Below are 24,906 nucleotides of genomic sequence, written 5' to 3'. Positions count from 1 at the left end.
CGGCGGCCACCTGTCAAAAGTTGTGATAAAATTATATATAATATCGAAAGTTATTGACATCATTTGTTCACATCGTATCAAATACTGACAACTGAGTTTGGGTAGATTATATATTTATAGTAATTAACATGGATCAGAAAGCAAGCCGTGCAAAATATAACGTTATAAAAAATATATTTAAATATATATATATATATATATATATATATATATGTTTTCATTATCATCAACATAAGCATTTTGCTTCTATCTCATAAATCAAATCTCTCTTCTGAAAGTATCAGAGTAATTCGATTTTTTTTTAAGGGAGAAATCACATTCAAATATCATTCAAAGCAATATTAACAATCCAAACTGGAAAGCCCGAAAAAGTCCATGAATAAGAAAGTTCATGAATAAGAACGGAACAAGACAAAGCAAATTTTGCAATTTTGTGCACCACAAAATTGGTCTTCCTCTTCATTTTATGGTCAGTTTGGTTTGAGTAATAGAATATAAAATATATAGATAAATATTATAATGTAATAAAAAAAATAAATAAGAAATAATAATTAATATAGTATTTGATTTGATTGATAGATTATAATTTTTTTTATTTGATTAATTAAATTTTATATAAAAAACGATAAATTATCATTTTGTCCTTTTAATAATAAATAAAATATGAACAATATTATTTATAAGAGGTAATATAATAATTTAAATTCAATGATTTGATTGATGTAAGATAAATACTTAATGATTTGATTTATTTAAAATAAATAATTAAAAGATGTATAAATAATATGTCAAGAAGAACGCGATATTGGATAATATAAATTATATCTAAATTAATAATACTTGTACCAAACGAAGCCTTAAAAAAACCATCAATTAGCAGATCTTTGATGGTTTTGAAAATGTTACCATTCGGGCCTAAACAACCTTCTCCATCATGTACTGTCTCAACTGCCTCCAAGGAATCTAAGTAAGCACATACATTGGATAATTCGCACATCTTGCTAAGTTCCATCCCAATCAATAAAGCCCACAACTCACCCCTGAAAACCGAGCCTGGATTACGGATTGAACACGCTTTGACCATTGGATCTGTCCGAATGGAGTAACATAGACAAAATCTAACTCTCCATGATCATCCCTAATCACAGCCCCAATTGCAAAACAATCATCCCTTTCATTAAACCCTGCATCAACGTCCAAACGAAAATGACCCAATGTAGGCTTCTTCCACTTATTAACAATTCCCACCGATGTTACAGATTTCTGAACCACATTCGCCCTTTTGGTGTCAATAAATCCCCGAAGAAACGAGGTAACCCAATCAACATTAATAGGTTGTATAAGCACCGAAGCATCATGTTTTTGCCTACAAAACTCTCCCCAAATAGCCCATGACATTGCACAAAACAACACAATTCTGATATGGAAAAAAGATTTAGACACTCTAAATAATATATCAAGAAATGAGGCAATCTGACTCATGTAAGATAAGGTCTCCTTCGGAGTCAACCCTTTTTTTAAAAAAAATGAGGCACTCTTAAACTTCTTCAAATATTGCCTCTTTCCACACCCTCCAACTAAAAGGGAAAAAAAATAATCCATGATAATTTGAAGCCATCGAAATATTGCATAAGGAACAAATTCCCGTTCCCGGTGCTGGGAGTCTGGGACATGACGTTTGGCCAGATTATATTCCGATGATATGAAGTTGTGAATAGCACGCCAAGTAAAGATTTTTACCTAACTAGTAGATATGTTCCGATCAAAATAAGAATAGAGTCAGATTATGAAGTTATAATCTGATCATCGAGTCGATTTCACGATTTTTAGTTTATTTCACATCGGACTAGACCAAAATGAAGTGACATATATACGAGTATGGATCGTTTGAACCAATCTAAATAGATATCATGTTTACATATTGAGCCCCTATATATGGATATCCCTTATGTCATTTCATTTCATTTGGGGTTAGAAACTTAGATAATATTTGAGAGAATTTTGGGAAATACTTTTCAGTTTTTTTTTTTTGTTAAGAAAAAACTAAAAAGTAATTTCTATAAGTTCTACAAAACACTACCTTAACATTGTTATTTTGGGATGATATTCACTTCTTTGATCTTTTATTGAATCGAGAAATAAAATAAGTTTGCACAACCAGTACAAATTAATCTTAATTGAGAATTTTTTGTTTATATCAAAATTATATTTCGTATTATCGATTTTAATTTCTTCTTGTTTAGGTTAAAAAAAACAAAACAAAAAACAAGGTCGTGTTGACTTTTACCAATCCAGTAAGCACAAATAATTGCAATTAATGTAGAAAATAATGCGTCTGTCATAATCAGTTGTAACTCATTAAAAAAAAAAGAAAGAAATCTCTTGATTAGAAACACAATTGTCACAATCTTGGGACCTTATCGCGTAATCGTGTTAAATTATTGTTAATTTTAATATCAACGTTATAAACCCTTGGAAAGTTGTGGCCGATTGCAACATGGGATTGGGTTTAGAAAATTAAAATTTGTACGGGGGAATTTAAATTTAAGGTTTGAAGATAACGTGGAATGCCACAATAATAGAAAGTACAATAATTGATTGTACTTTGGATAGATTGATCGAATCATGATGTTTGAACTGTTGTAATATTTTTTTAAAAAAATGAGTTAGTATCATTACAATCGACTATAACTTTTAGTAAAAAGACAAATTTCTAGTCCTAAAATTGGAATCATAATCAAAATTATGAATACTCTTTTCATTGATTGCAATAGTAATATTGCATTTATATATAAAGAAAAGATTATTGGATGCAATAATTATTTGATAAACAAATGTTCAGTTTATAGTTTGAGCTTAATTTAGGGAATGAATCTTTTCCAAAACTGAGGTTAATGAGATCATATGGTTCCCAAATCATGTTAACTAGATTAACTCTACCCAAACTTGGATTGCTTCGACCATTGTTTTGTTATATGTTTTTTTTTTAAGAATGCAAATGATTTCTAGCTGTAGCTGAAGCAGCTCCATTTAAAAGCAAATCACATAGCAGCCATCGATCGAAAATCAACACCATCGCACCTAGGGCTGGGTACGGTATATCGTAATTTATATCGAACCGTACCGTTCATACCGATACCATACCGAAAATTCGATATTTTCGGTATTGAAATATTTTATACAGGATACCGTACTGAAAATAAAAAAAATTCGTATACCAAAAAATTATACCGAAAAAAAACTCGGTATATGGTAAAAATTAAAAAAAAATAATAATTCGATATATTCGATATACCCAAATAAAAAAATTTATATATCGATACCGATACCAAAAATTTCGGTACGATGTACCGAGATTTTCGATATACCAATTTTTTGATATATTCGATAAATTTTTCGATACGATATGACGATATTTTCAGCATTGGTATTTTTCTCCAACCCTAATCGCAGGGATCAAAAGCGAAAAGAGTAGATGAAAACCACTTAAAACGATGGTTGAATTTACTCATTAGAAATTAGAACACAGTAAGTACTGGTGAATTATTAAACCGACATTCCAACAAGAAAGAAAGAAACTAATGAAGAGATATTGGGTCATTCAAGCGAAGAGTCGGTTTGATGAACAGTTCTCGAATATGCCAACACATCTTCGGGTTGTTTCGCTACACTTCTTGTGCGATCATCGTCGTCTGTGCTTTTGGTGATGATAGCTTCTCGAATAATCCCCCTCCCTAATTCACCCATTGAATCACCTCTTGTGTTTTGTTCTTCTTGCTCCTTGTGCTTCTGCTCTTTCCTCTCCTTGGTGGCTTCCATTTTTGTTTGTAATTTTTGTCGATTAAGATTTAGATAGAGACCCTTTAATTTGTCATATTTGGGTGTCTGGTTTTGTGATTTATATAATATTCTTTCAAGATGACTGTTACTTATTACTCGACACACACGTATGCTGGAAGCGCGCGTACACTTGTCATTTCTTCGGTGGTTCGTGGTGACTCCGTAGGCAGCCGTATCCTATTAAAAACAGAGGGTATATATGCTACATAATGCTGGTAAAGGAAATAGCAATTTTTTCGTAATTAGATCGGTGATCGAATCGATATATCCTTAAAAAACGATTCAATTGGTTCAGTCGCTTTAACCGAATGGTCGGACCGAAAAATCGTTTATATAATGTAATATAATTAATATTATCTTTTAAATTTTAAAAACCTAAAATATGTATATAAATAGACAAGAATATATTTATCATAGTTTAAAAAATAAAAAAACTATATAAATATATTCAAAATATTAATTATAGTTATATATATATTTTTAAAAATTAATTAATTAATTAAAAAAACTCTAATAATACTAAAATAATATTTTTAACGAAGTACAAATTCCAAATAATCATGTATATGTATATAATAAAATATTAAATTAAGATTTTAAAATTTAAAAAACTAATTTTTTTAAGATTTTAAAATTTAAAAAACTAATTTTTTTTAAAAAAATAAATTCGAAAAACCGGTTCGACCAATTTTTTGGCCGGTTCTTGGGACCGGTTCTTGGCCGGTTCGATCGGTTTTGACCGGTTCTGAGCGGTGAAATCATTAAAACGGTTTTTGAGGGTGTTCCAGACCGGACCAGAGATCGGTCGCCTCAAAAACCATTTTAAACCGGCCGGTCCGGTCCGGTTTTAAAAACAGTGGGAAATAGTAATTAATGTTATACATTATAATGTAATTTGTGATTCATGTATAAGTCAAAATTTTAAAGAATGATATATAGGATAGTATAAGTTTTGATTAACATAATCGATGTTATGAATCGATCCACCTGAAAATATAAGATACATTTAATGATTTAAATATATACATTGATTTATCATTTTATTCAATTTTGCTTATGGTTTGAGTTTTGTGTTGCTTTAATGTATTTAGTTCTGACTACTTTGTATCATACTAAATAAATATAAATGTTTTTTTATATATAATATTATATTTTCAAACTTCTTAAAAGATTATCGTGGTAAATATTTGATATATTGATTGTCCGTAAATCACTATTTTATGTATCTTAATTAAAATATTTATTTCATTTTTAACATAGTCTAAAAACAAATTAAAATTTTTAATCTATATTAATTCAACTACTAAATGACAAAATTTTGACACTTTAAAAAATAATTATTTCTTTCAAATTGTTTAAAGAAAAATAATATATAATTTTTTTAGATATCTTTTTAGATTCTTTCTATCAGTAAGAGTTTCGCTTGGAAAACAAAAATCAATTTAACAGTATAAAATTATTAATCCTATTCAAGCGTTATCCTTAATTATATAATTTTTTTTGATAAAATAAATTTTTTATAATAATATTTAAAATTAAATATATATTCATTAAATTATATCAATATTTGCTAATATTCCGTGCATCGCATGGATTGAAAGAATTTCTATGAAAAAAATTTCGTTCAGAGAAATATTTTTTTTTCCATATATACATTGATGGAACATGAGTGTAAAAAATTAAGGAAGTTAAAGATAGAATATCAAATAAATGGATAATTTATAATTTCAGTAAAAAATAAATATTATAAATTAAATTCATCAATAGAAATAAGTCAAAAAATAATCATTGAAGAATAAATGTCAAAATCCAATCCACATTTATTTAAATACTTTAACTATTTAAGATTCAAATATAAGATCCTTAGCAACTCTTTAAAAATTTAATACATATTAAAAAAATAAAACAAATATATTATTTAAGATTTTAGTCATTACTTATTTTTTACTTTTATTATAAATATGAGTAAATTTAAATTTATTTTTTTATCATATTATACATTTTTCATGTGACTCACGTGCTTTTTTATTAGTACTAGTATAATATAATAAAAAAAATACATTGATTCTCTGGGCTAATATACTTGGAATATATATAATATCGAATTTACACCTTAACCCTGAGTTATAAATTTTGTCAGGAAAATAATTTAAATTTGAAAACAAATATTTGACGCTGAGTTTATAGACATGAGGTTGAGTTCTATACCAAAATACTGAGAAAAAGATGGTGAGTGAATCTTTTTGAGGGGTTAATGAGATCAGATAGTACCCAACGGTTTATAATCTAAACTATATAATAAAGAACCAAAATAACTAACTTGACAATGTAATGGATAGACAAAAATATTCTTATTTCATCCAGTAAAATTTGTCACAACAAATTTATTTCAGGAAATTATAATAGTAGCTAAAATTATTTGTTAATATAATCAATATCTTAAATATTTCCTTAAAAAAACAGCTAAAAGGATTTTTAAGAAAAAATTATTTATATAAAAAAAATCAGTGCACTTGAATTATTGTGTGCCAGATTTCCTAGTTAACATAAAATACTATGTAAACGTAAAACGAATGAATTTAAAATTTATGATATTACTTTTTAAGAGAACAAAAATACATTTGAAATTCTTCCATTCAAAAAAGTGATTTTGAAAAACAAATGTTGTAGGCCTAGAAATTAAAAATGTTGCAGAACTATTTTGGTCGAAAGGCATCGTATGGAAGAAAAGTTGAAGGAATTTCTGAAAATACTAAATAAAATTTAAAAATATTTTGGGAATTAATTAAGCTGACAAAAAAACTCACATTTCATTTCAAATACATTACAGTATTCACTAAAGATGTTGACCTACCAGGGGCAGCAAAACCAATGATATAATAGTGAATACTAAATTAAGGTCCAAATCTCAAAATGCAAATAGCAACTTAACGCATACATAAAAATAAGATTCGGATCCCAATTAAATATCCCAGAACTTTAGAAGACAATAACAAAATGGTCCAAGCAAAACAAAACTTCTTGTAAACTCAGTTCATCCTTCGAATAAGCTCATTGATGTAATCCTCGCGATTACCAGCATCGCCACCCTCGACATAATGGTTCCTCTTCTTCTTCAATCCACCAAGAGGTGCCTTGAGTTGGAATGGCCACAAGAAATTATTTGCCTGCTTGAAATGGGGTCCGACTGTCATGATCTCGTGAATGAGATCTTCCATGCAAATTATCCCATATTTACCCAACACCTGATGCATGCAAAGCAAATAAACATATTAAGGAATATTTAAATTTAAAGGAGTCTAATCCAATGAAAGATTATTCAAGTTGTAACCTGCTCAATGATCGAGTTATCAGTCAAAGCAGTTCTCTGCTTGTTCACCTTTCCATAGCCGCGCTTGTAGATCAACTCGCGGACACTTTTAAGGTTGGGATAACTGAAAAAGGCATATTGAATTGAGAATTACCTTGAATGGTTTTATCGACTCTGAAATTTGGAATGTTTTTTCCACATTTCAAATTAGCATTGGCTTACCCATATGTAACATAAGGCTCAACCCTATGAAGCATGTTCATCGTAGCCTTATTGACTTTCAGAAAGACTCCGTTAAAGATCTACATCGAGATGACAGTAGATCTCAGTTTTAATATTAGGGAAAAGATTATGAGAACAGAAAATAAATAAAACAATATCCACAAGAAAAAATAAGTAGGACAGGTAACTTTGACATGACATGGATTCTTATTCATCTCTGAAAACACAAGCACAATAAGGGGAAACAATATTGTACCAACGCCACTCCCCTAAAAACGAAATACAAACAAAATCACCTGACGCAATCGAAGAAGCTGCAAAATTTTCTTCGTTCTAGGGTGCATGGCGTTAATTCTGTTAGAAAGAATAACGATGTCAGTGTGAAAGGTTCACCCATAGGCAAACCAAATATCCTTGAACAATCAAACTTCTTACCCCCTGATTCTGACAATGAACAAAAGCTTAGCTTCTGGATTGACATAAAAGCCTCCCTTCAATCGGGCCTCACGCTTCAAGCGAATCAATTCCTTTTCCTGAACAACAAAAGCACTAGCCAGATGATCAACAATAGATTACTTTCTATTTCGCTCCAATGCTCCAAAATAGAGACAAATGATTTTTACCTGATCCTCGTACTCTTTTGCATACAGCCTTGCTTTACTGCAGATCAACTTTCGGGTCTCAGCTTTCTTCTTCTTTGCTTCCCCGAGCTCCTTGGCCTTTGCAAGGGCCCATTCCTCATTCCTCTTCTGCTTCTTTAAAACTGACTCGGGAACAACACCACCTTTGACTTCCTCAGCCATCTTCCATGGAAGAAATCAGATAAAATGAATAGAAAATCAGAAGCTATTATACATAGCTGGATGAGAAACCATAAACTACAGTGTTAAAAAAGAAACAATATTTTTGTTATTCTAAGCAACTTCCTTAGTCTCTATGAGTTTTCAGAAGTCAATACTCACCGGTGTACACAAAAACTTTCATGTATTCAATGAAAAGATTGAAAATAATGTGAAATGAAAATTTTTATTGAATTAGAGATTGATAGAAACTCCCCAAATAAAACGTGAAAGTTCAAAGTTTAAACCCGTTCACCCTCTACAGTATTTAAGTTGTCGAATAAGAAACCAGCTGCCATTCTAACGACCATATTTCAGATCACAAACTTAATTTCGGGATCTTCAGGAAAGATGAACTCGGACGCGAACTTAGGCATAGTTAACAAAAATACATTCTTTCGGCAGGTCTCCACAAACACACAGAATTTGTATGGCAGTGAATAAACATTTCTCACGAATGCTTTAAATCAAATCACGAATCAAACAGCTGAATCCAACAAAATCAACCAAACGGAATGTGAGCATATGAATTTCTAACTTCTAAAATAACATAACCATGCTGTTACAAACCTAAATAAGAATAGCAAAAAACACACACCAAATCGTGTTCCTGCCATATTCTCATGGTTAACATCAAACATCAAATCATAACACAGAAATGAAAATCTAACAAAATCAATTACAATCACACAGACTATCATTTCCGCAAATTATTACCGGAATCCAAATAAGCACCTCCGCGAGAAGGAGTTAGGGTTTTCTTTTGCAGTGTGGCGCCCCTGGGTATGCCCCGGAAAAACCCTAGTTTTTATAATCCGCATCGCAGTATGTGTTTGCGGGCCTGATGGGCTTTGTGAGTCCATATATTTGGTGGCTTTTGACTGGAAACCATTGTTTACAGAAAGCCCAAACCAGGTAGCTTTCCCTCTAAAAGGCCCAACCGAGTATAACTTTTGCTATGTTTGGCTCTATTATTATAATTTTAGAAAAATATTTTGTGAAATATATATTTTAGATTAAACTGGGAACTATCAAATAAGGTAGCGTTTGGGAGAGGTTAAATGAAGTATTTCTCAAAAAAAATTTAATAAAATTTGGTGTTTGAGAGAGTTTTAAATAAGTACTTTTCAACTCAAAAGTGCTTCTTATAAGCTTTCCCAAATTCTACCTGAGTCAGTTTGATTATGGATTTTCATGGATATATGATATGACATAAAATGAAATATCTCGTAATGGTTTGAGATAAGAACCCGAGGTTTAAGATAAGAACCTTCTGCTTATAAAAAATATATTTAAATAATTTTCTTTAATATATCAAGGTGAAACACAGAATTTGACATGAATCTTAAAATTCGAAAGAGAATAATTGTGATTTTTTTTTATCAAAAAATTCTTATGAGAGGTGGATTTCTAATCTGATCATGAAAATTTATTTTTATTTCTTGTAAATATGCGTCGGATCATATATATTTTTGAGAGTGTCTAAGAGAATACCTATTTTGTCCCCTTTCATTTCAATATTTGACCAATCATAACTTCTTGATTTGAATATTTGAAATAGTTAACATGATTTAAAAAATAAAAAAAAACACCCTTTTGCTTCATCCAAGTGGTGGTTGATCTAAATGCTAAGAAAGTTCATATCATTTTTTATTTTGATTTTGATGCAATGTATTAGGGAACGCAATATATTTATATATATATATATGATCTTTTTTATAGTGATTGTGTGAATACTTTAAGCAATATCTTTTAGGTTCAGTTGAATAACGTAGATATCTAAAAAAAAAGGGTTGACCCCGAAGGGGACCCCATTTCACATGAGTCAGAGGCCCATTGGCTCATGCGGAGGGTAAATCGAGGGATATGCACGAGCGGCGGAGACCTGAAGGAGGGAGCACATGACCCAATCCCCAGAGCATACCCCCACAATATTTCAGCAGATAATATGCTCCACACGAGGATCGTGAATAACGTAGATATCGTTTGGTTTCACGGATGATATGTATGAGAAATGAATAGAAATGTGATAAAACATGATGAAATATGGATAAGCAATACATATATATGAACAATATGTTGTTTTGTATGGTTTTAATTTTGAAGGATTATTGTTTAGTATTATAGAATCTCTTAATCGTCCTTTCTAATTTTTACTCATCCTCCATTAATACCATGAGTTGAACGGGATTTTTCATCAAACCCAAATGTAAATATCAAATCCGGCAATGAGATGACATTGTGTTAACAAAAATATGAAAAAACATGAGATGAATAAAAATTTGTGGATCATCTCACTTTCATCCAATGTACCAAACCGTACCTCGGAGTACATTTTCTTAGATATATTATGATATAAGAAAAATTATAATACTATTTGATTTTTTAAACTATTTTAAAATTTCAAAATATAATGCATGACATAATGACGTAATTATATTCGTAACAACTAAGTCGGTGTTTGGCTGAGCTTATAAGTTCTCGAAAATAGTTTATAAGTTGTTTTAGAGCTTATAAGCTCCACAAATTTGTTTGATAAAAAAAATTTAAAAACAATATATAAGCTGTCAAAATAAGTTGTTTGACAGTTTATAAGCTGTTTTTAAAAAGTAAGGGGATGTACTTTTTTCAAAAAGATCTTATTTTAACATTATATATTTTTAAAATATCCTTGAATATTTTATAAATCTCCATCATTTCATCCACTAATTAAATATTAAATATTTTTTTAAAAAAAATTAAATATCACATAATTTTTTCTAAAGTAAAATTAAAACGCCTACTACTAATAAAATGCGGAAAAAACTTTTTTTTTATTTTTATTTTAATATACTAAAAATAATACCATACATATACGCCCATACATATATGTATATAAAAATAACATACTTTTCTTAAGTAACCTAAAAAAAATATTAAATAAATAAATCCTTAAAAATGTTTCATGCATCAATTTAAAATAATAAACAATACTGCTGAAAAATCTCATACGCGAAAACAATAGTAAAATAAATCATGTTTCAAAACTCAATGCAATAATCTAAATAACTGCGACGGTCACGGGGTCCACTGTCATGCTCGCTCATACGTCCTCGCCACCGGTAGGAGCTACATAGACATCATCATACTCACCTGCACCATATAAGCGTAGTGAGCCTAGAGGCTCAACATGTCTAATCCTTGATAACGAGGTTTAAAATAATGCATCACATAATCATACTAATACATATAACTTACGTGGACATGCATGCATGATCTTAAAATAAATGCATCATAAAAATTATTCATCATCAGTCGTACATACATCATAACTAATCATACATAACATAATTGAGCATGTCATAATCATAAAAACTGAGTATGGTCATATCCATGAATGTGACTAATAACCGTGCCGACTGATCAGTCTAGAAACCATCGTACGTGGCGGTGGATAAATCCACCTCTATGCTGGTAGTAAACTACCTCTGTGCCAGTGGTAAAACCACTTCTATGCCGGTAGTAAAACTACCTCTGTGCCAGTGGTAAACCACCTCTGTGCTGTCACACCACTTCAATTTCCATAAAAATATTTTTCATGCTCAATTCTTAATCATAAACACATCATAAAATATTTCATGTATGCATGCACTTAAAATATGTCCGTAATATATATTTAATTAATTTTAATAATAAATATACTTATACTTAAAATAAACTTCATGCATAAAAAAAGAATTAAATATATATTCCGGACTTAGTTAATTTTCATGGGTTGGTCCAGACTGCTGACCACTCACTCAAAGCCCATTAAACTTAAATAAAAGTCCTACTATCATATTTTAGCCCAAATAACTTATGTAAACTTAACTGGGCCTAAATAAAAATATTTAAGTCCACTAACTTAATTAAACCCAATAAAACTCTAGACTGGCCCAAAAAAATCCACTTACTGGCCCAAAAATTCTCATGGGCTCCCAAACCCATAAAAATCATTGGGCTAACTTAAATAAATATTTAAGGCCCAAATAAAATAATTTGGAATCCCAAATAATTTTCTAAACATTAAACTGGCCCAAAAACCAATTAAACTCTTAATTACTTAAAAATTAAAATACCCGAGCCCGGCCCACCTAACCTGGACCCGGACCCTACTGGTCCGATCCATGACAACCCAGACCCGACCCAGACCACCCAGCCCAAGCCCAGCCCGAAATAAAACCCAGAAGTTCAAAACTTAACCCAAGCATATTTCTGCACAGAACCAACTCCGTGCAGCTGCACTAATTCCTTTCTTTCTCTCTGATCAGACAATATTTGACCATGAAACCACTTCTATAACTTAGCTAACATCAATACGTTTCCATCAAGCTAAAAATCAGCCCAACGGTGGTTCGAGGAAGGAGAACGAAGCCCTGAAACAGGCTGTTCTCCCAGCTCGCGTCCAGCCCTGAGCGGCTGCCGTAAATCCGATCGTTCTCCCTACTTCGGCCATATTTTTCCGTGAAACCACTTTTCAATCCTAGCCAACATCTATGGGGTTCAAACCCTTCAGACCTCATCCAAAACCATTGCCTGAGGAGTGAGAACGAAGCTCTGCACCAGACGCCTTCCTCCTCCTCGCGCGCAGACTGAGCAGTGGCCAAACTTTCGTTCGTGCGGCTTCCTCCGACAACCAAAGACCGTGAAACCACTTCCAAAACTTAGAAAACATCTAGGAGGTTCTAACCCAACAAGATTTACCCCAAGTCGTGGTCTGAGGAAGGAGGACGAAGCTCTCTTCCCCGAAACCCTAATCTGCGATGCTGAGCAGAAAACTCCATCTTCGATTTTAGCCTACCCCAGCTTCAAATCCCGACTTAGCTCTACCCTAGGGACCCTTACTCACCCTCTGAACCATGGACCAGCAGTTGGTTCGAACCCATACCATAAAAACGTGATGAACATGCATCAAACAAGAGCAAACTCATGAATCAAAGGAAAAACCATTAAATTCTTGCATGAACTCATAAAAATCAATGTCAAACTCATACATTCTTATAAAAACGTGAGTAGTAGCTTATATGGTGGTAAAGGAAAGGAATTAAACATGTCTTTTTAATTGATTGACGAAAGTGGATGCGTATACGGGTCCCCGGGACGACGAACGAACCAAAATCTTCAAAACTAGAGCTTGATCGGCTATGGGGGATGAGTTTTCTGCTAAGAGGCGTGAAAAGGGGTTGAAGAAAAGGGTGGAGGCGTCTGATGGGGTTTGGAATAGATTAGGGAGTGTTTTAGGTTTAAATTTTGGGTAGATAATATATTAATAATAGATATTACTCAAAATAAAGATATTATACCTTAAGCAAAATCTTTAAAACTCTTAAAAATAATAATAATCTGATACTAAAAACCATTATCCCGAAATTAAGACTTAAGAGATTTTTAAATATTAATAAAAGTCAATAAAATGACTTATTTTGGCTAAAAATAAATCCCTAAATAAATATATAAATAAATACTAAAATTTTCTTGACAAAATACATTAGAATAATATTTTAAGCCTCATAAAACTCATAAAATATTTTTGGCTAAAAAATATTGGTATCTCGTTCGTCCACGGTCCCGTCTACGCGATCAAATAACTTATTTACTCAAAAATCTAAATACAATAATTACGGGTTAAATGCTAAAATAAATTTTAAATCATGCATATAATTCACATAATAACACATAAATGTCATTTAAACCAAATATAAATTTTTAAATAATTATTTTCCCTAATTATGCATGCGAATTTACGTATTAAAATTTTCGGGTGTTACAAAAATATTAAAATAATTTTTTTTTAAATATAAGTTTATTCTAAAACTATTTTCGTATATGTATAAATCGAAACATTATTTTCATAAAATTATACCTTTTTGGTAATTTTGACGATAAAAAAATCTTATAACACTAAACATATCAACATCTTTAAGTTGTTTAAAATAAGTTTACCCAAACACTTTAATAGCTTATTTTTAAAATAAGTTTTAACAGCTTATAAGATCGTAAAACAACTTTTAAGCTCTAGGAGCTTATAAACTCCTTTTAATAGGTTTAGCCAAACATCTTTTAAATATTGAATTGTGTCAGCAATAATATCGGACAGGGATGTAGGAAAATAAGTTACAATTTTTTAAAAGAAAAAGTATGCATTGATTGAAAATATGAACAAATACAATCTTCAAATTTCGGGTTTTGAGGCATTAATATTAATCCATTGAATTGTTATTATTATAATGTATTAATATTTTACGAATATTATTATTATTATTATTTTTAAAAAAAGGATTGACCCCGAAGGGGACTCCATTTCACATGAGTGGAAGACGCATTGGCTAATGCGGAGGGTAAATCGAGCAGAGACATGAACGAGGGAGCACATGACCCAATCCCCAGAGCATACCTCCAATATTTCAGCAGGAAATATGTTTCACACAAGGATCGAACCCGCAACGCTGGGGAATTTTTTTCCACGTCACCTCAGGCCTTACCAACTCGCCTATGCTCATGTGGGCTTATTATTATTATTATTATTATTATTATTATTATTATTATTATTATTATTAAATAGAGATGCAATTCGGAGGTACTGGCAGTGAAGCACCACGTACAATACCTAGAGTACCAAAACCCTTGCAAATATCAGCCTTAAACCATTGAGGCACAATTCCTTCCTCCGACACTCTCAGGATTTTCGCTGTATGCACGAAGGCGGAGGGTGTGCTGACGTAAGCCCTAAAACATCATCCGTGCTTGCTCTTAAGCCTCGCCAGGTGCTCCTCGTACAACTTCGAAGAAACCTGGCGGAGGCCGCGGCAATGGAGAGGAAGCGGACCGAAACCTCCGCCCAACTGAACTCTGAACAAGAGTCTGTTTTGATTTGTTCTATCGCCCTGTGGCTCGAAAATAAAGGCCTGCTCAAAGTCCTCAAACGCTTCATCTCCGCAACTCAAATTCAGGTATGTACAAGCAGTAACAATTGGTTGTACTTGTGCAGGTTCTCCAAGGATTTTTGGGGAGGCAATTTTATGCAGTTTGGGTGCTAAGGCTGCATTTTAGAAAAATCACTCGAAATTTGTTTTTAATAATTTTTTGGGGGGCCAATTTTAGAACCTATGTGTTGTCGTGCGTCTATTGTGTCTATAAATATGCGGTGTTCTGCATGATAATCGAGAAGTTTTTGTCTGATTTTGCGAGAGATACACCACTGTTCGTGCTTGGTCACGTTTAATGTGGACGTTTCAGCTCCGCTCCTTATTTCAATTTGAACTTTGAAGTGTACTGGAAATGGAAATGATCTGAACACTATGCATGAACTATGTTTTTCCTATATTAGCAACGCTTACGCCTTTTGTTGGTGTGGATTTTGAAGTATTGTTAATTGTAAGCATTGTTAACTTTTTTTTTAGCATTCTTTGGCTTGAATCAAGAAGGTCCGATCATTTTCACTCATTAGAATGTAGCTAGGCACTTTAAATTTGCTGGTAAGTGCTAAAGAGCTTTTCTAGACACTGATAAAGCATAGGTTAATGGAAAAGAAATTGTTGGACGAATGAAATCTTAAGGTGCTGCATATGTATGTGCAATATCTTGTTTGTCAAGGCACTTCTTAACTTTTTTCTAAAACTTCCTTCTACAGTTTGTGGTTTTGCTGGATTCTTGTATTTAATCCAGTTTTTGTCCAGGATGATGATTGGAAGGCCAGGGCACTTAACTTGAACGACATTTTTTCCAACTACTTGGATACTTGGTAAGCTAGCAGTATCCACAAGGATGCTGGCCTGGACGGCTGGATTACTTACTTCTTGTTCTCCACCTTTTTTCTTTTGCAAACAAAGATTTTCTTTCTAATTTTCTCGAAAGCATGAGAAATATTTGAAAATTGTTAGTCTGCTTTGCTATATGATCTGTTATGCAGTTGGATATCTTATTTGGGCACAAGAGAACTTGAAGTTTCGGATTTCCATGTATGCTGAGATTGGCAACAACTTTTTTGTGCAGTCTCATTTGATGGCACAATTATCGTTAAAATCAATCTATTTTTGGGAACAGCAAGTCGATAATGTCTTAAAATATTGAAGTTTATATTTATTCTCATTTGTGGAACTCCTTTTGTGTGCAGTAATGATACGAACAAGGATAACACCAAAAAGAAGCTAGGTGAATGCTGAACGTTTTGAATACTTTATTTAACTTTTGTATCATTTTGACAAAAAGCGAGTTTCAGTCTCATATCTAAAGTCTATTTTCTCGCAGAAGAACCGGGTGCTGCATCAGCAGAGCAGATTGGAGGTGCACATCGTGCAGTGACTGAAGGGATTGTAAGTGATAAGAAGAAAAAGAAAAAGAGGGATGTTCCAGCCATCAATTCTGAAATAACTTCTGAAGATGCTGCACTTAAAGAAAAAGCTAATGAATCAAATTTGAAGCTCCAATTGGACAAAAACTGCAAGACAAATGGTGTCCTTAGCCATGGTGAACAGAAACCAAAAACGTTTAACGAATCTACCACGGAAAGAGTTTGTGAAATAACACCAGAATTAGGGGATGAATCTGTTAAGAAACAGAAGGACAAGAAAAAAAAGAACAAGTCAGAATCAACAGTTACTGAAGAAAAGCCACTAATTGCAATCCCAGAGATGACCAAAGGGAAACAGAAAGACCTACTATCAGTGGCAAGCAATGATAAATCTGATTCTGAGGTCATAGTTGAAACAAAAGATAAAAAGAAGAAAAAGAAAATGAATACAGATGATCTTGTAGCTGACGACATGAATTGTGCATTGGATATAAATAATAAGGTGTTTCCTGGTAAAAATGCAGAAGTACTTGACTCAGAAAAACCATTTGATAGCACATCTAAAAAGAAACCAGTTGAGGCTGCTGGAGCTGCGGTTAAGGAATCTAAGAAGTCTTCTAAGAAAAGAAAAGGGCTGGCTTCTGATGAAAATGAAGAATTGCCTATTTTGGATGTGGGGGTTGGGCAATCAAAGCGTAGAAAAACCGACAGTGTTGAGACACGGATTACGCTCCCTGGAGCCAATGGAATAGCTGACAGCCACAATAAAGAAGAAAAATTTAAAGTTGACGGTGAGAGACAAGCTGGTGAAATTCTTGACGGGGATCTCAACAATGGAGCGGAGACACTGAGTCAATCAAAATCTGTTGCGAAAAAGCATAAAAATTCTGCTGAGGTATGTCTCTTTCCGTCGACCAGCATTTTTAGAAAATTTTGTTCACGATAGTCTCTTGATGTGCACATAATTGTTAATGTATTTCACAAACCACTCAAAAGAGATCCTATTTTGACGTAGTGATCAATTTTGTTCTGTGCCACCTGCTGTTAAAATTTCTGATAGATGTCGTGGGAAGTTATTCTTTTCTTGTTGTTTGCAGCCAAAAACAGTAAATGCTTTTCAAAGAGTTAAAATGGAAGAGGTGGAATATGTTGATGAGAGGCTTCAAGATAATTCTTATTGGGCTAAGGTTTGTTGGTTTTCCTTGTTTACATTTTTTTATTACTTATCATGTACACTTGTGCATTTTAATTTATACTCCTCTAAGTCAATTTGCTTTACCATTAACAAGGATGCACATGTGAATGATCTTTTAAAGTACAATTTACCATGCCAATATTTCATATGTGCATGATGTAGTATTTATTTCTTCTAAGCTTTTGCAGGATGGGGCTGAAAGTGGTTATGGGGCAAAGGCACAGGAAATCCTTGGTCAGGTCAAAGGAAGGTATGGTTTTCCTCCATTTTAGGCAATGAACCATTTCAAATAAAAATGAATAAATGGAATTGGGTATAAAATGTGAATTCTAATAATATAGCTTTAAAGTTGCAACAATTTATAACCTGCTTAAGAACTTTATTCAGTAATAATACAATTATTGAAGAATATCACACAAGTATCTCCGACCACCAATGGATGTTGGAGATACATCTATGTGCTCATAATCATTCTCTTTTTGTGGGATTGCATTTGTTGTGTATTCCACTAAAATGCTTGTGGTATTGCCGTCTAGTTGGTGTGCCCATTTTTTCTACTCTTTCCGTGGAAAAAGATATCTTCCACTTCACAGGACACCCATGGTACATCATTTTGTCACTCGATGGTACCAAATGATAATTGCCTCTTCCTTCGAGAATTAACTGTGACAATATACGTGTGAACAAGATTCATACAGGATCATTAGTTGGATACTCCCACAGATGCATCTCATGGAGAAGAAACCAGCAAAATTTCTTGAAGTCCTTTTTTTGTTGGTGCATTGGTCGATCTATATGGGTTGAGGAATGCCCCCTTGTTGGACCGGTTATAAGCGCTCATAATCTATTATCTAATGAGAACTAAAAAACATCTTGGTTCTACTTCTGTGCAGCATAATCGCTCCATAAATATATATATACATTAATATCTGTGTCTGAACTATATGGTGACTGTTGAAGTTATTAACATTTTCTGCTTCACTGACCGTACACAGGGGCTTCAGACATGAAAAAACCAAGAAGAAGCGTGGAAGCTATAGGGGAGGTCAAATTGACCTGCAATCCCATTCGATAAAATTCAATTATGCTGATGACGATTGAGCCGGAAAAACCTCAATTACTTGCCAGATGTTCGTCATGCTGCAATATAGTATTGAACTTTGTTGCCATTGTTTCATTTCCAGGTCATTGATCTGGTTATCACTCTGCAGCATTTCTTATATTTTTGGGGTCTATCTAAATTTTGGTTTATCTATTTATTTGTGCGATCATTTTAGACATTTACCAGTGCTTGAATCAAGTTATGAACCTGTATGAAAACACACTTTCTTCTAATTCGAATTGTTTGGTGGTGGTTTGCTCTTCAATTTATATCCTCGTTCTCCTTTGAGCCGACTATTATCAAGTGATGATCACATTTACCATGGAGGCATGGATTCATAAATAATTGTTGATTCAGAAGTTAGTTGTGCATTGTACTAAATGATATTAAAATTGTTTGTAAAGGTTTAGGGAATCAAGAAATAAAAAATAGTAGTTACCGTACCAGTCTACCAGACTGGTAATGTGCCCTAATAAAAAAAATTAAAATAAATTGGCCTTTGAATAAAAATACTACCATTTGGGTGGACAACCCAAAGGTCACTTTGCCTTGAATTTGGGTTTATGCATGATTCACCCAAAAGTCACACTGCCTCTGGTTTCGGCGCATGTATGATTCTTGAATTATATATTTGTGAAGGCGATCATTTTCGAGTTTTATTTTCCCAATATTAAATAATGAATGAAATGGAAGCAATTTAATGGGAACAAAAGAAAAGTATATAATTCGAAGTATCGGTGCCATTCATGATGAAATTGAGATGTCAATTTATAATTCAATCATAGGAAAGGGACACCACCAAACTTTGTCGACCATAAAAAATTGGGAAATTCTTGACTTATGAGAGGGTTTGTTTGTTTTTTTCTTTTTGAAACTTTGTGAGAAGGTTCGTTGAATTGTCATTTTCACGCCACGTATGCCAAGTCTAGATATTTTTAAATGTAATTTTCGAGAAAAAAAATTGTCGAAATAACTAATTATGGTTATTTATGTATTTTATTGTATCAGATGTTTTTGATCCATCGTTAATGAAATTAATTTCTCTTAAAAAAACAAAAAAAACCAAAAAAAAAAAAAAACTAATCATGGTTGTCATATTCACTTTCCACCATAGTTATATTGTACACCATATTTTATCACCAATTATTTTCAACCTGCATGCAGCCAATAATATGGTAGAGTCTACATTACTATTAAATATTTTTTTTTTTACATAATTTAATAATATATGTCCAATCGATTTTATAATAGATTATATATTTTTATTTTGAATTTAGAACATTAATTCAGCACAAATTTTTTTTATATATAAAGTAAAATAATTCATTTCTTAACTTTTGTTTTCCACGAGTTTGATATACAAACTTTTTATTTTATCTTAATTTAATTTAATTCATCCAACAAAAAATGATGGTATGTTTTCTAATACTGAATTAATGAGATACTCAGTAAAAGCAAAATAAAATACAATTAAACATAGAAACTGAAATATATATACTTCTAGGATAATCGGAAACAGAAGCTATATAATTGGATCAAAATCAGTAACAAATTAAGCTCACGAATAGGGATGTAAACTAGCCGAGCCGAGCTTTTGAATGTTCAAGTTCGGTTTATTTATAAACGAGCCGAGCCCGAGCTTATTTAACGAATATATTTATGGCTCACGAGCTTATTCGAGCTTTTATCGAGCCTAAAAAAACTTAATATATTTAAATTATAAATTTAAATATTCATTAAATTAATTAAAAACTAAATTATATATTTGAAAAACATATAATAATATTATTAAAATTTTTAATTTTATTCTAATAAATTAATTTTTATAAAATTTTTAATATTTTTCATAAGTAAAGTGTAAATTTAAAAATTAAATATCAATACTATTATTTTTTCGTCTAAGAGATGATTTACGAGCTTGTTAACGAGCATGTTCACGAGCTAACGAGCCGAATATTGTAAAGCTCGAGCTTGGTTCGTTTGCCTTAATGAGCCTCATTAAACGAGCTTGAACGAGCTTTTAACGAGCCGAGACCCAAACCGTTCGCGAACCGTTCGTCTCTTTTACATCCCTATTCACGAAATTCAAAATTCGAGATTTGTGAACAATAAAACCAGTAATAGTTTGTTCTATGTACGAGGAGATTGAGCATTGGATTATTTCAAATCAAATTTATCTAGAAAAAAAAAAGAATAATGGAATAAATAACAATAATACAATATTTATTTCCTAAAAAAAAAAAAACATGCCATCCCATCTAATTAAATGCTCCATAATAATGCAATCTCCCGTGTTAGGAAAAAAAAAAGAAAAGGAGAATATATATTGAAACGTAGCCAAGAATTGATTACAAGCATAGAGTTGCGTGCGAAAAAAGCAAATAAATTAACGAAGAAGACGACCCGCCGCCGTTGGCGGGCCTGGTTGACTTTTACAGCGTACGCATACATACGGAATTTTGTACTTTGTCCCAATCCGTACATTCATTCACCCTCTCCATTTTTTTTTTTTTACCACATATATATTCACACATACACACATTTTTTTTTTTAATTTAAGGCTGTGTTGTGGTGTGTTTCATCCAAACGCGGCTTAGCGTTTACTCCTGAAGATGATGTACGAGCAGCAAGATGATGTGGGGATGGACTACGGCAGGCGGAGGAGGGAGGTGAAGAGGAACAGAAGGGGTGGAGTGGAAGAAGCAAAGGTTAAGCTGGAAATAGTGGATCTGAGTGGGATGTGTTTGGACGATGATGATGCACTTCCAATTCCTCCCATAAATCTCGCCACCATATGTAAATTTGATCTCTCCAACAATAATCTCCAGGTATGTACCTACGAGTGTCTTCCATATTCCCGTCTTCGAATCCGACCTTAACCACGAAAAATATATAATTTTCTATTTTACAAGATCAAAGTATGTATCCGAAGAACAATTTTGTTATTTTATTTTATTCTCTTTTCTAAAAAATGGAATTTGCAATTGGAATTGGATTTGGAATTAGAATTGGATTTTAAAATTCATGGAATTGAAATTTCATTTTGTGTTTGACAAAAAATTAAAATATATTTTGGAATTTGATAATATAAATTTTGGATAAATGATATTTTATAAAAAAATTATAAAAAAAACTTAAAATTTATAAGTAAAGTATATGAATTTATTATTAAAAATAATTTTATTGCTTTATAAACTCAAATCCCGTAAAATTCCGTGAAAAAGATTTCACTTTCACTAATTGAAATCTTATGAAATCCCACCAAATAACAATCTCGTTTTGAAATCTCAAGTTGCCAAACACTAAAACAGTCTTTTTAATTCCAAATCCCATCAAATCCCGTCCAATTTCCGTGATCCAAACACAGTGTAAGAGGAGAAGGAAGATTAATCAGGTTTAAGCTTTGTTTGAGTTTAGTTCTTGAAACTCCAAGAAATAAGAACAGATATCACCAAATCATTTCATTGTTTTTCCTCAGTATAATTATTTTATTTGATTGATTTTTTTTCCCCCGATTATTAGTTATATTTACTGTTATCTTTCAAAATTAAAATCATTTCTGGTAATAATTTTTCAAGTCATAAAAAAAGAAATCAAATGATTAATTATTTTCCTGCACCTTTTTAAAAACGCCCTGTATCCACACATTCGTTACTTGCCAATAGAGGTAATTAATTAAATTTCGGCATCCCAAGTTGTTGTTGCCATATTTTTGGAGGAAAAACATGCATATATATTACCCTTGCAGGAAAAATCGGAAAAAAAATCTTTATTAATTATAATTCACAAATCCTAGCTTTAACTGAATAATGAGAAAGATACATCCAACATCAATGTATTCATGAAGATCAATATTTGTTATTATGTTGCGTAATTTTGTATTCAATGCATTATAAGTTTGTCTAATTAATTTGACTAGAACATATCATCCGAATGACCATGATACAGCAAATATGTCCTGGACAATTTATCAAAATTTTGTTGCTGCCATATCAATATTTACATTAATTACGTTGTTATATTTGTTATTATAATATATTACAATGTATTCAATGTATTATAAGCTCGTCTTAATTTGACTTGAACATATTAAATATATACCATCCGAACGACTGATACAATAAATGATTGATTATCTTTTAACAGAATATTCCGGAATCTTTAACGGCGAGGTTGTTGAATGTCGTTAGTTTAGACGTGCGCTCAAATCAGCTCAAAGCTCTCCCAAATTCGATCGGGTGTTTATCGAAGCTCAAGATTTTGAATGTCTCAGGCAACCTTCTTCACTCACTCCCAAGAACCATCGAAAATTGCAGGTTAGTCCCAATTATGAATTATATAGCTTGATTTTTTGTCACGAATTACATTTTAGCCTCTCGGATCGATCCATCTAGAGTACGTGAAAAATAATATTTTATAAAGTAACATGTTGAAATTAACCTTAATATTGTGAATTGTATATTATATTAAGTAGACCGTATGTGTGTAATATAATATGTATAAACCAAAATTTGTTCTAAGTTTATTAAAAATTGCCTTCATTTTAATAATATCGCTTGACCACGCTGTTCGAAGAACGAACGATTCATAATTGATACGTGCATTTATATATTCATTCATTCAATCAATTTTTGTCAATTCATATGCAAAACAACAAAGTTGACTTCATATACAGTATATTGTTAATTTTATAATTAATTCTTAATTTATATATATAGATTAGGTTTCGTCGTTTTACATATATACACACGAAAAATAATAAAATAAGAATACAGGTTAACGTCAAACATAGTGGCCTTTCGCTATATAGAATAATAATATAATGTCATTTTGGTGACTTTTGAGAAGGAATATATGTATGTTTGCACAAGTTATCAATATCAGTCTTCCTATCTTATCACCAAAAGAAGTCAACTTTTTATGTAAATTACATCGTGATTATCAAAATTTTAAAAATAGTCAAGCCACCTATTTGCCCTTATCCCCACAAATATAGTATTCAAATTTTGATTTGTTTCACTACTCAAGTATCATATCAAATCGATCAAATATTGGTCATTTTGTTTAGTCAAAATGTACATATTTTGCTAATAATTAATATGCAGATCTCTCGAAGAACTAAATGCAAATTTCAACAAGTTGACCCAATTACCAGACACCATTGGGTTTGAGCTTCTAAACCTCAGGAAACTATCAATAAACTCAAACAAGCTTATACTCTTACCTCACTCCATCTCCCATTTAACCAATCTAGAAACGCTGGATGCTCGTCTCAACTGTCTCCGGTCGCTCCCGGACGATCTCGAAAACCTCGTAAACCTCAAGACCCTCAACGTTAGCCAAAACTTCCAGTACCTAACCACCCTTCCATACTCCATAGGACTTCTCATGTCTCTAGTGGAACTAGACGTCAGTTACAACAAAATCACTCACTTGCCCGAATCCATGGGATGTCTCAAGAGACTGCAGAAGTTGAGCGTCGAAGGGAATCCGCTGGTATCGCCCCCCACGGAGGTTATCGAGCGGGGGCTGCAAGCCGTGAAGGAGTATTTATGTGGCAAGATCAATGGGACGCACGAGAGTTCGTTTAAGAAGAGTTCTTGGCTGGGAAAGTTGGCTAGATGTGGCACGTTTAACGGCCGGAATATACCGATAGACGACAGGGAAGGGTACATGATGGCTAGTAACTATAGGTCGTTTGATATTGGCTCGGCTTTACCTGGCTACTTGACTATGTTTTCTCCTCGAAGGCTCTTTTCACCTAAATCCTATGTCTCCAAATGAAGCTGAATACATACATTATATGTTACACATTTTCAAATATGTTTGTAAGATAGTCTCTGGTACGAATATCTTGTACCTTTTGTGTATGTTATGGCAGAAAATTGATTTGGGGTTGGTTTCAATATGACTAATTAAAAACTATATTAGAATATTGGAAACTTATTGTTAATTTGATTTATGCTTAATTATATAATATATATATGTAACACCCAAAATATTATTTTGTGGTGTTTGATTTATATTTTAAGTACGTAATAATAATAATAATAATAATAATAATAATAATAATAATAATAATAATAATAA

At 32.1% G+C, this 24,906-nt stretch overlaps 3 protein-coding genes across 5 annotated transcripts; 1 reads left to right on the top strand and 2 right to left on the bottom strand.

Moving 5' to 3' along the window:
* Positions 1-3,486: 3,486 nt before the first annotated feature.
* LOC140876466 (uncharacterized) lies at positions 3,487-3,882 on the bottom strand. The gene has a single exon (XM_073280437.1). It carries the CDS (start codon positions 3,817-3,819, stop codon positions 3,598-3,600), a length of 222 nt encoding a protein of 73 aa, XP_073136538.1. The 5' UTR covers positions 3,820-3,882; the 3' UTR covers positions 3,487-3,597.
* A 2,830-nt stretch (positions 3,883-6,712) lies between these two features.
* On the bottom strand, positions 6,713-9,022 carry LOC140882895 (large ribosomal subunit protein uL30x-like). Its single transcript, XM_073289144.1, has 7 exons — positions 8,929-9,022; positions 7,996-8,175; positions 7,808-7,905; positions 7,669-7,726; positions 7,373-7,452; positions 7,172-7,274; positions 6,713-7,085 (listed from the first exon to the last, which is right to left on the bottom strand). The coding sequence occupies exons 2-7, from the start codon at positions 8,173-8,175 to the stop codon at positions 6,870-6,872; spliced, it is 735 nt and encodes a 244-aa protein (XP_073145245.1). The 5' UTR covers positions 8,929-9,022; the 3' UTR covers positions 6,713-6,869.
* Positions 9,023-14,836: 5,814 nt separating this feature from the next.
* Positions 14,837-24,762, top strand: LOC140893837 (plant intracellular Ras-group-related LRR protein 6-like). 3 transcript variants are annotated; one of them, XM_073302743.1, is made up of 7 exons: positions 14,837-15,179; positions 15,906-15,970; positions 16,343-16,380; positions 16,477-17,021; positions 21,525-21,644; positions 22,963-23,132; positions 23,922-24,745. In XM_073302743.1, the coding sequence occupies exons 1-7, from the start codon at positions 14,922-14,924 to the stop codon at positions 24,598-24,600; spliced, it is 1,875 nt and encodes a 624-aa protein (XP_073158844.1). In that variant the 5' UTR covers positions 14,837-14,921; the 3' UTR covers positions 24,601-24,745. The 3 variants fall into 3 exon arrangements, with proteins under 3 accessions (XP_073158844.1, XP_073158842.1, XP_073158843.1); XM_073302741.1 differs by lacking the exons at positions 21,525-21,644; positions 22,963-23,132; positions 23,922-24,745 and adding exons at positions 17,617-17,706; positions 17,903-17,964; positions 18,710-19,081 and having other exon boundaries at positions 16,477-17,414; XM_073302742.1 differs by lacking the exons at positions 14,837-15,179; positions 15,906-15,970; positions 16,343-16,380; positions 16,477-17,021 and adding an exon at positions 21,162-21,255 and having other exon boundaries at positions 21,377-21,644; positions 23,922-24,762.
* The last annotated feature ends 144 nt before the right edge of the window (positions 24,763-24,906 follow it).

The sequence above is a fragment of the Henckelia pumila genome, chromosome 1, assembly GCF_033568475.1.
Source record: "Henckelia pumila isolate YLH828 chromosome 1, ASM3356847v2, whole genome shotgun sequence".
Classification (NCBI taxonomy): domain Eukaryota; kingdom Viridiplantae; phylum Streptophyta; class Magnoliopsida; order Lamiales; family Gesneriaceae; genus Henckelia; species Henckelia pumila.
The sequence above is the reverse complement of the archived record's forward strand: the minus strand, read 5'-3'. Positions and strand labels throughout refer to the sequence as shown.

What these genes read in the sequence shown, in the direction of transcription:
- LOC140882895 (XM_073289144.1), bottom strand. Translation starts at nt 8,175, where the DNA reads ATGGCTGAGGAAGTCAAAGGTGGTGTTGTTCCCGAGTCAGTTTTAAAG. An exon ending in AGCTTCTTCGATTGCGTCAG is followed by an intron (nt 7,453 to 7,668) that starts GTGATTTTGTTT and finishes ATCTCGATGTAG; the next exon opens with ATCTTTAACGGAGTCTTTCT. An exon ending in GAGCCTTATGTTACATATGG is followed by an intron (nt 7,275 to 7,372) that starts GTAAGCCAATGC and finishes TGCCTTTTTCAG; the next exon opens with TTATCCCAACCTTAAAAGTG.
- LOC140893837 (XM_073302743.1), top strand. Translation starts at nt 14,922, where the DNA reads ATGCACGAAGGCGGAGGGTGTGCTGACGTAAGCCCTAAAACATCATCC. An exon ending in TCCAACTACTTGGATACTTG is followed by an intron (nt 15,971 to 16,342) that starts GTAAGCTAGCAG and finishes TTTTGTGTGCAG; the next exon opens with TAATGATACGAACAAGGATA. An exon ending in AGAACCATCGAAAATTGCAG is followed by an intron (nt 23,133 to 23,921) that starts GTTAGTCCCAAT and finishes ATTAATATGCAG; the next exon opens with ATCTCTCGAAGAACTAAATG.
- LOC140876466 (XM_073280437.1), bottom strand. Translation starts at nt 3,819, where the DNA reads ATGGAAGCCACCAAGGAGAGGAAAGAGCAGAAGCACAAGGAGCAAGAA.